We start from the raw sequence: 13,495 nt of genomic DNA, 5'->3' as shown, positions 1-13,495 counted from the left end.
AAAGAATGCCTACAGTCCACTCACTGTTACACAAAATGGTACCCAAAGTTCTAAAGAAGAGGCCCCTAACTACAGTACACAAAACTGAAGAGAACATAAAATCTTGTCAGAGACAATGACATGTTTTAATCTGTTAGGAAATCGTGACACAAGGTAGTGATATTATGTTGCTATTTGCTCACAAGAGCCATGTGACTTGTAGAAAATCAGTTTCTAAGCGCTCTCCTCCACTTGCTCTCTGCTCATTTTACCCACTGCTGGTCTCCCTGGCGACTCCCCATGGTCATCCTCCAGCCCACTCTGCCTCCAGGCTGCTGCCCCTCCAGCCCTCAGCTCCCGAGGGCATCTCGAGCCCTGGCTGAAGACTAGGGGCCTGTCCGTCCTGCTCTGACACCTCAGGCAGCACGGAAGGCTTCTCCTCTCTCTAGGGACGTCCTCCCCCGGCCCCGCCTTCTCCTTAAACGTCCACACTCCTCAAGGCTCCTCACGGAGGCACTTTCACGCTATGTGAGCTTCCAGGGACATCAAGTTCACACTCATGATGGGAGGCATCTCCCACATGCCAATGGTTCTCAAATCTCCTTTCAAAAGACTTATGACCTGCGCTCTACATATATCCATCTAATTGGTTCATGGACTTTTCTCCTCTCAGGTGTCCTGTGACCCCTCAAACTCAGTACCTCCAAAACGAAACTCACTTCTACCTTATCCCCACCCCATCCTGCTCTATCCCTGGGGCTTGCTACCTTGGTGAATGGCACCAGCAAACTCCCAACTACCCCAGCCAGAAACCTGGACTTCTCACCTAAGCACTCACCCTATCACAGGTAACTAATTCCCGGGTGCTTTGTGACTTTATTTCCTTTTTTTATGTCTACATTTCTTACACAGAGCTGAAACCACCTGCCTTGACTGATGTAATCCCACCCAGACCCCCTATACTCTGCCACCAGAGTACAGAGTTCCTAGGTTCAGAGCATAAACAGTGCCTATAAAACACACTAGTCCAATTCCAGCATTCTTCTAGCTTTGGAACCCTCATTTCATGTCCTATTGATTAGACAGGTGTTTGGATTTATACCTTAATTAAGATTGAGAGAAGAAATTACAATGCAACTCACACAGGGTGCAGTACATAGTTCCACACAGCAAGCATCACAGCCTTTATAAAATCATCAAAGCACTGACCACTCGTGATTACATTGGTGTTTGATACACTACAGTGATTTAACAGCGCACTCAAAGAGGTTAAAAGGACAATCACAGGATCATCACAGCCTATTAGAGACAGGAGCAATTTAGCTACTGCAATAGAAACACTTTACCTCATCATCCTTTCTCTTTTTAAAAATGCTATCCTCAACTTCACCAACTGCTAACATGATCATCTGTACTCTCTGCAGATTGACATAACCACTTTCTGTAAGGTAACCCTGTAAGTGATAAAATACATGTAAAATGATCTTCTTATAAAAGCAAATACTTCTGTTTTGAAATTATTCAAGAGTGAACTTACCCCAGTTTTGTGTACCACATTTTTGTATATGTTAACCAAACGGTCAATTGCACCTTCCCTGCCACCAGGAAACAAACATTATGTATTAGGACCAGCGTGCACTGTAAAGGCAAGAAGGCTAAAACAACAGTTTGAAGACCGACACAAACATACATACCTAATCTCTAAGGACGGCAGGTGAGGAAGGAAGTCATTTCCCACAAAGAAGCACATGAAGACCCAGTCATCAATGCTCCTCTCAACATCAAATGTGAATGGCAGGCTGGCCATGGTGAGCTCTCTTTCCAAATACTGCAACCAAGAAGGAACGTTGCCATTAAAGCCATGAAAAGGCACCCTCGTTTAGTGGCCCGATGCCAAGAGTCACTGCTACATACCTCACGAAGGACACTGAGACGAAGGAAGATAAACTCTCCTTCTGCACAAGGAAGACTGTCTGCCAGTTCATCGTGCTGCAAGAAAGGGGATGAAGACTCAACACATCTACTCTGAACCCTGGAATTTTCTCCACCCACACAAACATTATGGCTTTTTCTAAAGCAAGACTCACTTTAATATTACAAGTATTAAATAAAAAAGAACTCACCAAACCATTTTAAAAATAAAAATTACCCATAACCTCAATCAGACCTAGACCAGGGATTGGCCAACGTTTTTTGTGAAGGGCCAGACACTAAATATTTTAGCCTAGGGAGCGGGACGTATATGGTCTCTGCTGCATATTCTTTCATGTTTTGTTTTGTTTTGTTTTTACAAGTCTTGAAAAAACGAAAAAAAACCCTCTTAGTTCACACGCCAAATCTGGAGAGCTGCAGTTTGCCAAACCCTGACCTTCACCCAACCAATATTAACATTTTAATGTATATGCCTCATCCTTCTCTGTGAATACGTATACTTCTTACCTGCTTTTTTCACTCAACATGTCTTTTAAAGAGGTACCATATTCTTAAAACAGAAACCCCTTTAAAGGAGAACGGATATAATCAAGGGAACGCAGAATATGTAGAAACTAGGAGTAACTTAAAAGTACCAAGGGGACTTCCCTGGTGGTCCAGTGGTAAAGAATCTGCCTCCCAATGCGGGGGACGCGGGTTCAATCCCTGGGCGGGAAACTAAGATCCCACGTGCCGCAGAGAAACTGAGCCTGCGCGCCTCAACTAGAGAGCCTGCATGCTGCAAACCACAGAGCCCACATGCCACAACTACAGAGAAGCCCAAGTGCTGCAACGAAGAGCCCGCGCCGCAACAGAAAAATCCCGTGTGCCGCAACTAAGACCCGACACAGCCAAAAAATAAATAAATAAAATAATTTTTTTAACTAAATAAAATAAAATACATATGCCGTTAAAAAATACCAAGAAGTTTAACATACCTGATTTATAGTTCCTTTTAAGAAGAATAACCATTTGAGACAAATAACTTCTACAAACAAATCAAGTGCAATGGGCATTATTACCTATATGACCTCAGCCTCATGTAGATTATAAGCTGTGTTAGGAAAGTGGGGAGTAGAAAGGATGAGTTCATGCGTGGTTGTTAATTTGTGTTTACTTTAAAGAGCTTTGGAAGATACATCTCTATGAGGGGTAACGGAGCAAGTAGGTAAAAATCTAATCAACCACTGTCTTCTCTTTATCCATTTTTAAAATGAGGCAACCTAAATATACTTAATGCCATCGCACTGTACATTTAAACGTGGTTAAAAAGGTGTATTCTCTGTTGTATTGATATATATCAATATTTTATCACAATAAAAAATAAAATTAAGAAATTTTAAATGAGGCTACTACCACCTCGAAGTTCTTACCTTTCCCTTCTTTTCTCTCGGCAAACCTTCACAGTCTTTGACCTCATGTCCGAACTGATTACAAAGACCACAGGGTTTGGGTTTGTTTGGTTTGAATTCTTCTCTGATAATGGTAAAGTTGGGCTCATGTGTAGCAAGGCCGAGCATAATGAGATCAGCTATCAATCAACAACAACGAAACAGCAAACAGTGAGCACCCTAGAAGACCCTTACCCCGTAACCAAAGGCAAGACATTATCATGACACAAGACACCAACGCAAAGAAAAGCCCAAATGAGCACACAGAGGCAGCAAAGCCAAAAAGCCTAAAACTTCCTAGAGGCCAACAAGATCTCCTACAGAAATGTGGGCCTAGAATCTAACTACCACTCAGGAGTCAACACTTGGAAACATTCCATTTTAAAGATATGTGCGGCCATATTAAAAAGTTGAAAAAATGTAACAACAACAAAAAAAATTCTAGATAGGTGAATGTTAATCACAGATTGAACAACAACTCTATACTAGTTCCCCCTCACACATAAAATAAGCAAGGCATTTTAGAATTTCCAGGCAACCACAAATAATCCATTACTACACACCAACCCATCGACTTGCTATGGTTTAATCCAAGAGACTCAGATCCCAAAGAAGAAACTTACCATCTGCTCCACATAAGCAATGATGAGTGTTTGGGTCGTGGTTAGGCTGGGCTAGAGAGAAGGGAAATATATATTAAAGTAAATATATTTTATACTATAGGAATATCACATTTTGCCAAATATTTTCTATACAATGGCTTGTCTTTTTTAAAATGGAACATATAATCAAATATTTATAGGTGAATTTTACCTCTTTGTCTTCTAATGTAATCCATGATTTTATGTTCCCCTTCACCAGGAGCACTAGCATCAGATAAAATAACCTATAAAAAACAGTTTTTAACATTTGTAGCTCACCCCCAGTTTTCTAGCACAAAAATCAACAGAACTGAATGTCTTAAAATAAACTGGGATAATTCTATTAAGACAGTGTTATTAATTAGAAATTTTTCTTAATTAGGTGTGCATGTGTTAAACATCAAAATTATTTCATTGGTTAACTTACTACTTGGAATAGAAAAAAATGAAATGTTTGTGTCAAACTTAGCCATTAGAAAAACAGATTCAGTTCACAAGTTTCTACTCTTCTCACTGCTACTCAAGTATACAGCATCGAACGATATAAGCCCTGAGAGTAATCAGTAAGAGATATCCATTAAATATAATGTACCATATCTAATTAATAGGGAAACAAGCTTATTATAATTTCTATTATATAAAAGTTTTGCTTAAATTTTCAGGAGAATTTTCTTTAGAGGCAGTCCCATGACTTTAATCTTGCTGTATTTTGATTTCTAATAACAGAAATGACTTTCATATATATGTATTTTAAATCATGAGTCCCACCTTATGGCTTCGCAGTGATGGTAAGAGTACAAAATTGGCACTAAGAGAAAATCAGCTGTCTCTAACTGGACCATACAAGGCACCCCATTTCTAATAACCCTGGAAGCTTCTCCTTCCTCTAACAGCCAACCAGTATTTTATGGGGGGAAAAGGACAAATAATATCAGTCGTATCAAAGCACAGCCTCAAATCGTCACCCTAATCTTTTTTTTTTTTTTTGCAGTACACGGGCCTCTCACTGTTGTGGCCTCTCCCGTTGCGGAGCACAGGCTCTGGACGCCGCAGGCTCAGCGGTCATGGCTCACGGGCCCAGCCGCTCCGCGGCATGTGGGATCTTCCCGGACCAGGACACAAACCCGTGTCCCCTGCATCGCAGGCGGACTCTCAACCACTGCGCCACCAGGGAAGCCCCACCCTAATCTTTTTGAAGTACGAAAATATGAAACTTACTGTCAAATTTTTCCACCCTGGGTCATTATTTAAACGATCAGCTATGTAATAGCGAAGGCATTTAGCAAGATTGTCCATGAACTCAGTTCCCTAAAATGATAGAAGGAAATAAATTAACCTATCATTTAAGAGTTAGCAATAACTAGCAAAGTATGAGACTACTTACTGGTGTAATGCAGTTGCTGTCAAATCTTTCCTTTATTTCTTCTGGAGGAAGAAAGCCACCTAGAGAAAAAGGGGCAATGCTTTGTTCTCCCCATAAACAGTGAGGTAACTATTCGATATTAGGCCAGAACAACAAAAACAATAAGTTGAAATACAAAAGAAGGAGAAGTATTGTCACCTGAGGAGCAATGATCCACCTTTCCGAAGAAAATAAGATTCCTCTCCTCAAATTTAAAGTAAGCTTTAACATGACTGTCAAACAATACATGGTACACAAAAGATACTATATTGTTACATAAAAATACAAAAATTATGACATTCTTCCTAATGCCCCTGGCAGAACACACACACACACACACACACACACACACACACACAGAGGTTAGGGGCTCTGATCCTACTAACAGTTCTTAAGTTGAAGGGGCCTTAGAAAAACAAAGTTAAAATACTGAATTTATCACAGCTTTATATCACCTAGAGGGATTTAGAAATCCTATTTTTTCCTCTATATCACTGATTAGCTTTTTCTCAAGACACAAATATATTTTATAACATCTTCAAGAAAGAAGACATCTCTAAAAGCAAAGACAGCCTGTTATAAATATAAACAGGTTTTAGAGTATTAATTACAAGCTGCAGCTAAAACACTCACATACTTGCACACTTCCAGCAAATTAAAATAACATTAAAGGCAGTATAATTATAAGCCTCAGCCAACTACACTATGTCTCTTTTTCCACTTGCCAAATGCAACATCCTGAACCAATAATCGTGGCTTTCCTGGTCTATCATTTTGCCTCATGGAACAAAACACCAAACAAGCCACCCTGCCAGCACCGCCCTGCACTGCACCACACCCACAGGCATCTTGGAAGAAGCGGTCCCGGGGCGTCAGGGCCCTGGTCGTCCTCCTCTATGACACTCAGCCAACTCCCACCTCTGGACCCATCAGGGCTTTGAGGAACTGCCAAGATGACCACATTCCACCCCACAACCCCCTCCCTGAACTGAGGGAGGCCTGGGCACCTCACTACCTCGGTGCCTGCTGCCTCAACCCAAAGTGAGAGTGTGCATGGTCCCATCATCCCAGGCCTCCTCATCCAGACCTGAGTTCTAGGGAGAAGCAGCAAGCATGCCACCAAGACTGACTTGAGGAAAATGCTTACACAACTGTAGCTTCCTAGCAGCCCCCAGAGAAAAAGGAAGGAAGAAGCACTCTTCATGTGTTTCTAGTTTACAGATCTATAAAGTGAGCTGAAGGGCTACACTCGCCCTGACTAAAGTGGACAATTTGCTCTCCCTACCAGAATTCCCTCCTTTTATTCCCAAGTTTCCCGTTTACTATAGAGTTTGGAAATGAACAAGCTTATTAATGGAATAAATGATTCTATTAACTACTTTTCCTCAACAGTGAACGTCAATTTCCCTTGGCTATCCTGGGGTCCTGATTAAATTAAAACCGTACCTATTTGTAAGGAGAAGTCTCCACCCCTACACCCCCGTCTGCATACATCTGATAAGTCCAACCTCAAGGTGCATGTTCTTTACCTTTTGCCAGTATTTCTTCCTTGACTCGCTGCTTCTCTACTGCTGCTTCCATTCCTTCTTTGGATGCTCGGAACCTCCTTGAACGCTGCTGGTTCATTTTAGCGCGTGGCGCCTGAAAACAGGTATTTCATAGTGACATAATACTGTTCCAAACATTCGTAAGTAAATCTGTACATTATTTTGAATCAGTTAGTCTTACAAAAATAGTATGCTAAAATGGAAAAGTTAGGCAATATGTCCAAACAATCCTTTCATGACAGACAGTAGATCCTGGGAGCTTATATTTGGACCAAGAACCTTGAACGCTGAACTTAGGTGAGTGAGGGACATGTCAAAAAGACAAACATCCTATGAGGCCACAGCACTTAATACTGCAGGGTCCATGCCCCAAGGCCAGTTCCACTGGGTTACGACGCTTTCAGGCACCCCAGACGGAAAACTCACTTTACTCAAAAGACTCAGCACACAGCAAGTGAGTGGTTTCTACAGAACCAGGATCAGGAAGACCTTCCTTTTGTCCACGACTAAAAGGAAGGATGGTCTCCAAATGGGATTCACAAGACCTTAAAAGCCTTTTTGTATTTCCCACAATAAGGTTCATAATTATCACTCTGTGTCTATAATAAGGCACAGCAGGTAGAAAAGGAGCAAGGTTTTAATCAAAAGTACTCTTAAATCACTCGAACCAAATGTAACTTACAATCACTGGGTAAGCCTGAATGAAGTGAAGTGAACTGCAAGGTTTTGCAGTTACTGAACTGGGTTTGGGGCTGGAAGGGACCCTCAAGTATCCTGCCTACATGAAATAAGTTATTTCATATCCTCTTTAAACAGTTCCCTTTCCTGTAAAAGGAGACCACCTAATCTAACTCTTTTAGGTTCTATGATCTACATTTATATTTTAACAAAACATGAGTTATAGAGAAGAGTGTGTACATACACATACGAATGTGCATATAACTTAGACCTGATTCAGCAGAAGCGCACAACGGAGTACAGTGAAAGAGCTTCTTCAAGAAACTTAGCTAATGTGAACTGCAATCTGCTCCAAATAGGACATATTCCTGTTCCCTTTATTCCTCACTACACTTTAACTGCAACCTAAGTTTTCAGGTAGCTAAGATTTTTCTTTGAGTAAATAGTATCTCACAGAAAAGTTAAGCTTCTTGGACCCAAGTTTTCCAGATTTTCAAAATTATTTCATTAGCCACCAAAATTATTAAATCTAAAAGAAAGGGAATCGATGTGCATATGGCTAAATAAATTTAGGGTTATGATTTACCCTAATTTTCCTTGAACCCTGATATACAGTTTGCTGGTCATTTATAACTGAAACCACTTGGTATTATTATAAGCTAGTCCCCTCTGAAGTTATTGTGATGACTACTCACTGCCTATAGGATAAAAGCCAAACTGAGTGTCACAAGAAAGGCCTTCTTAAGCCCCTCTCTCTACTTCTCTTTCCAATCTAAACACCTGCAGTTGCCCCAGCATGTCAGTGTGGCCAGAGACACAGAAAGTGTGTGACCTGGCACATCTGAGACATCTGGAAGGTCCTCCTTCCCCACATCTGTCACATCCACCTCCCTCCTCTGCCCCTGCCCTCCCAATCTCCAATTATTCTTAACTCTTCAAAAAATGGGACAAACGCCCCCTCCTATTTCCTCACTCCCTTGTAGCACTGACTCCCCCTCCTTCAAGGCCCCGCAAGTGCCGTCTAAGGCCCGAGGAAGGCCCTGGGTAACTAACCTTGCACGTCTACCTCTGCCTCTGTCCCTTAAGTGGCGAGCCCTTCAAAGCAAGGGCAGTCACTGACATCCCCAGCCCCTCACGGGATGCGGCACAAAACAGGCACATACACAAAATACATTTGAATGAATAACTGAAAGATGAGGCTTTCTTTCTCAAATTCACTATAGTCAACATTTTTCACGATTTAGCTTACTTTCATTCTAGACACTGGGAACACAGCAAAAACAAAAATGGGGGATTTAGCACTTACCACTCCGTCTATTGCCATGTACAGAAGCCGTCTTGGTCTTACAATATTGAAAAGCCTGTCAATGTACTCAAAGATTGCAACCATCATTTCATCCTCGTTTTTCGGTGCTGGTCTACAATGACAAGCAAACGATGTAATATCAAATAGTACTCCTCTGTAATTTGTGACATCAGTAACAAAAATGGGTTACGTACTTGTCTTCAGGATGAGTACAGGGATGGATGATTCCATTCATATCCAAATACAGATTATCAAACTCCACATCATTTGGATTAGGTTTACTGGCATCCACAGGGATCTTTACACCACTGCATTCTTTTGGCTATAAGGAAGTGATAATTAATAGTAGTTTGAACTTTCAAGTCTGAAACTGACACATCATAGGCTCAGTATGAACCTGCTTCATTTCTGAATTGGAAATAAAATACTTTTAGTAATCTTTAAATTATAAGATAGGCTATTTTAGTCCTTAAAGATTCCATCGCAACAAGTTACTCTTGACTACGTGGGGGATAGTTACCAAATTCCCAAATCATGGGAGTCATCTTAGAATTCTCTCCCTTATCGCCCGTTACCAGTAAGTCCTGTCAATTTAACCTGAAAAACGCCTCTCCACACCATCTCCTCTCATTCCCACTACCAACATCAGGCATCACCTCTCACCAAGAGATTGGAATAGGCTTCATATGGGTTGCCCCACCTCCAGACTCTACTGTCTCCAGCCCACACTCTATGCTGTCAGTTTTCTTTCTTAAATACAAATGTGGCTGTGTCTTCATCTTCCCTAATTTTTCCAATGATACCACAGCAGGTGCAGACCAATGAGTCCAGCCCTTACCCACCCTGTCCTGCCAAACACTGCTCAGGCCGCCAGATCTCCCCAGTTCCTGGAAGACGCCCTTCCATCTCTCAACACCTCTGCTCCTCCTTCTTCCGCCCAACCAACACCCACTTCCGGAAACCTTATTAATTTTTCAAGGTCTAGACTCACATCAAATGCCATTCACTTTATAACACTTTGTACACATCTCTCAAAAAATTAACTGCTCCGCTTGCATTTCCTCCCAATTTTGCTTATTCACTTGTAGCACTTTTATGGTCTTATAATTAGTTTGTCATTCTAACCCCCAGCTACACTGTGAGTTCTTCCAAAGGCAAGGACCACGCCATACTCACTCCTGGAGGCACTCAGTTGTATTTCTGTGGTAAGCATTATCTTTCTCTTTTTCTACCAGAGCTTCAGCAAATGATAACAATAAGACTGGTTTTTACTCTTACTAATAGCAAAGTCACTTAAAAAATAACATAAAAAGTATCATTTGTAATAATAAAAAATTGTGAACAACTTAAAAGCCCATCAGGCACATGCTACGTCATGGATGAACCTCAAAAACATTCTGCTAGGGCTTCCCTGGTGGGGCAGTGGTTGAGAGTCCGCCTGCCGATGCAGGGGACACAGGTTTGTGCCCCGGTCCGGGAGGATCCCACATGCCACGGAGCGGCTGGGCCCGTGAGCCATGGCCGCTGGGCCTGCGCGTCCGGAGCCTGTGCTCCACAACGGGAGAGGCCCGCGTACCGCAAAAAAAAAAAAAAAAAAAACATTCTGCTAAGTAAAAGCCAGTTACAAAAGACCACAAAAGATCCCATTTACAAGATCCAGAGCAGACAAATCTTTAGACAGAAACAGACTACCTTCAATCTGCGGTTGGGGAAAGGGTGAGGGAAATAGGAAGTGACTAAAAATGGTTACAACATTTCTTTGGGGAATGACGAAAATGTTCTAAATTAGATAACAGTGATTGCTGTACCACTGCATATATACTAAAAACCACTGAACTGTATAGTTTTAACAGGTGATTTTTATGGTATATCTCAATAAAGCTATTTAAAAAAGAAATAAAAACAAAAGGTCAACTTAACTAGGAAAAAAAAGAGCCTGTAGAAAGGACTGATGAACTGTAGTACATCCATACACCGGAACGCCAGACAAAAGTAAGATTCAAAGAAATAGGGCTGGAAGGTCATAAATATCTTAAGTCAAAAAAGCAAGGTGAAGAAGAAAAAACACAGTATACCACTTACAGGAAGTTATAAAATACACAAAACAGTATTAGGCATTGTTCAGGGATGAATACGGATGCAATGAAAGCACAGGAAAGAGCAGGGGAATGATGAACACCAATTTCAGGACAAGTGGTGATCTTCGAGAGAGGGAAGGAATGAGACTGGGCTTCAGTTTGTATGTATAATGGGGAGAAACGGATATCAAAACAGGGAAGAAGCTATCAGTGATCTGTGCAGACACCCTGTAAATCAGGAAAGAGGGGCTTGATCAGAAGCAGTGAATGGGATAAGTGGGGAGGAAAGCAGGAGGTCAATTTAGGAGGTCTATCAAACAAGATAATCTGATGAGTCCAAAACAAAAACAAGCTCAATGAAGGCAGGAGGCTCTGTGCCTCTCCACCTCACCTCTACATTCAAAGTCCACATTTTCCTTTCTCCTGAGCCAAGCAGACACCACACTCAGGAGAATCCAAACCCACTTTCTTTATGCTCTCCAAGAAGCCAGACGGTAAGTATTTTAGACTTGCTGACTGAATGATCTCAGTTGCAATGACTCATATCTGCCTTTATAAAGTAAAAGCAGCCCTAAACAAGATGGACATGAATGAGTATGGTTGCATTCCAATAAAACTTTACAAAAACAGGAAACCACTGGTTTGCTATATAGCAGCTCTTCAATGAATGCTGAATGCAGCTGCATGAGAATTTCCACTTCCACTACCTAGAAAGTATAGCCTGGGGAAGGAGGTATAGGTGGGTCCTAATTTTGAGAAAAGAGCTACAAGCATTCCCAATAAGAAAATGGAACATATTTTTCTCTCCAGAGTTCTGAGGATATCTTCAACACATTAATTATATAAATTTAGAGTTTCTTTCTTCAAGGGAAGATTCTGATACTCAACAAAGGTATTCACTCTTCAAGAGCCTTGCCATTAAATACAATGCCAGTTATCTCCTGCTAGGTTCAAGAGAGATTCTTAATCAATCAAAGAGTAGCTAAAAGGAGAGCTACTCTGAACCCTAAAACCAATTCATTTCAAATAGCTTTTCATTATCTTTCGGGTTTTCCAGATGATAAACTGAGCACACATTGCAGCCTTCCCTTTCTATCCCCAGACCACATAAAAGACTAAAAACAGGGACTTCCCTGGTGGTCCAGTGATTAAGACTCCACGCTCCCAATGCAGGGGGCCTGGGTTCGATCCCTGGTCAGGGAACTAACTGCATCCTGCAACTAAGAGCCCGTTTGCCGCAACTAAAGATCCCGCACGCGGCAACAAAGACCCCACGTGCTGCAACTGAGACCCAGCACAACCAAATAAATAAATAATTTTTTTTAAAAAAAGACTAAAAACAAACAAATAACCACAATTGCATAACTGTGCTGAAAAACCAAAAGGAGATCCGTCTGTGACTGATAAATCACAGGGGATGCCCAAAATGTGGAAAACTAGTAGATCTGATCAGATGGAACACACAGCCTCAAACATGCAGAAGTGGGAGAACACAAGAGGGCTCTGGGCCCAGAGGGGGCTCACAGGACAGCATCTGGATGATCCCGCAGCAGCAGCAGGAACAGCCCAGTGGGTCAAGCCCTGCACTCTCCTCTCCCCTGGCCCTCTCAGGCCCCATGTGGACCAGTCAACTTGAGACAGTTATTCCCATAAAACACGAGTGCTTGCGAAGGAAGGGCAGTCAGTACCCTGGCTGAGCAGCAGTTCCCCGCAGGGGCAGGGAGCACACCCACCCAAAGGCTGGCCGTCAAGGCAGTTCTGCCCTGCAGGAAGCCCACTGCATGGAAAGAGGAAGGGATATATGTATCCCAAACAAGCAGTTGAGAAATTACCCTGGTTGTGCACAAATATGCCAAGGAATCAAAATAAAGAAGGTATTTGAAGAAGTAAAGATGGTACACATACACAAACAGTGAATCTGTATAAAAATACACTCCACAGGTTTTGAAGTAAACCCCCAGAATGAGCTTCACATCAACCTACTGTTCCAGTCAACCTTATACGGCTTTCTGGCTCTTCAAATGTAAGGCGGAAACCACTACTATCAGTAATACCTAACTAAATGCATTTCTGTGTAAGTCTGCACAATATTTAACAGCAGCACTAGGAATATCAGGACTCATGCCTGAGGTTCCACTGTAACGAGAGCTCCCACTGTTGGATAGTAGATAACATACTGTAGAACTTGGTTTTCGACTTCCCTTAAAGCAGCTCAGAACTCCAAAAATGAACTGCAAAACACAGGTGACATTTTGGGGAGAAAGGGTCAAAAGGCTACTGAAAATTTTAGATTACAGTATTTGCATTAAAAATTCGGGCCATAAATTTTGATGTAGCTGTCAAACAAAAAAAACTTAGTATTTTTAGTGATTAGTGTTTTTTCAAGTTGCATGTATATCAGCTCTCCATTTTTATGCAGTGTTAGTCAACAAGGACTACTAATGATCACTAACGTTTACAGAACACTTAAAATGGGACAGATACTGTTCTAAGCGCTTTTAC

The 13,495-nt window shown here is 41.6% G+C and overlaps 1 protein-coding gene across 2 annotated transcripts in view; it reads right to left on the bottom strand.

Annotated features, from left to right (window-relative positions):
• The window catches only part of XRN2 (5'-3' exoribonuclease 2), an 80,017-nt gene that overhangs the window by 52,934 nt on the left and 13,588 nt on the right, over positions 1-13,495 (bottom strand). Inside the window, exons 2-13 of one of the 2 annotated variants that reach the window (XM_030872480.2) lie at positions 9,110-9,237; positions 8,916-9,027; positions 6,914-7,025; positions 5,367-5,425; positions 5,201-5,290; positions 4,155-4,227; positions 3,965-4,015; positions 3,324-3,481; positions 1,894-1,968; positions 1,674-1,807; positions 1,517-1,574; positions 1,326-1,433 (exon numbers count right to left, since the gene is read on the bottom strand). In XM_030872480.2, the coding sequence (XP_030728340.1) occupies positions 1,326-1,433; positions 1,517-1,574; positions 1,674-1,807; positions 1,894-1,968; positions 3,324-3,481; positions 3,965-4,015; positions 4,155-4,227; positions 5,201-5,290; positions 5,367-5,425; positions 6,914-7,025; positions 8,916-9,027; positions 9,110-9,237 (1,158 nt within the window). The remainder of the gene's footprint in view (positions 1-1,325; positions 1,434-1,516; positions 1,575-1,673; positions 1,808-1,893; positions 1,969-3,323; positions 3,482-3,964; positions 4,016-4,154; positions 4,228-5,200; positions 5,291-5,366; positions 5,426-6,913; positions 7,026-8,915; positions 9,028-9,109; positions 9,238-13,495) is intronic. The other variant, XM_030872481.2, reaches the window with a different exon arrangement.

The sequence above is a fragment of the Globicephala melas genome, chromosome 15 (assembly GCF_963455315.2).
Source record: "Globicephala melas chromosome 15, mGloMel1.2, whole genome shotgun sequence".
Lineage (NCBI taxonomy): Eukaryota > Metazoa > Chordata > Mammalia > Artiodactyla > Delphinidae > Globicephala > Globicephala melas.
The sequence above is the reverse complement of the archived record's forward strand: the minus strand, read 5'-3'. Positions and strand labels throughout refer to the sequence as shown.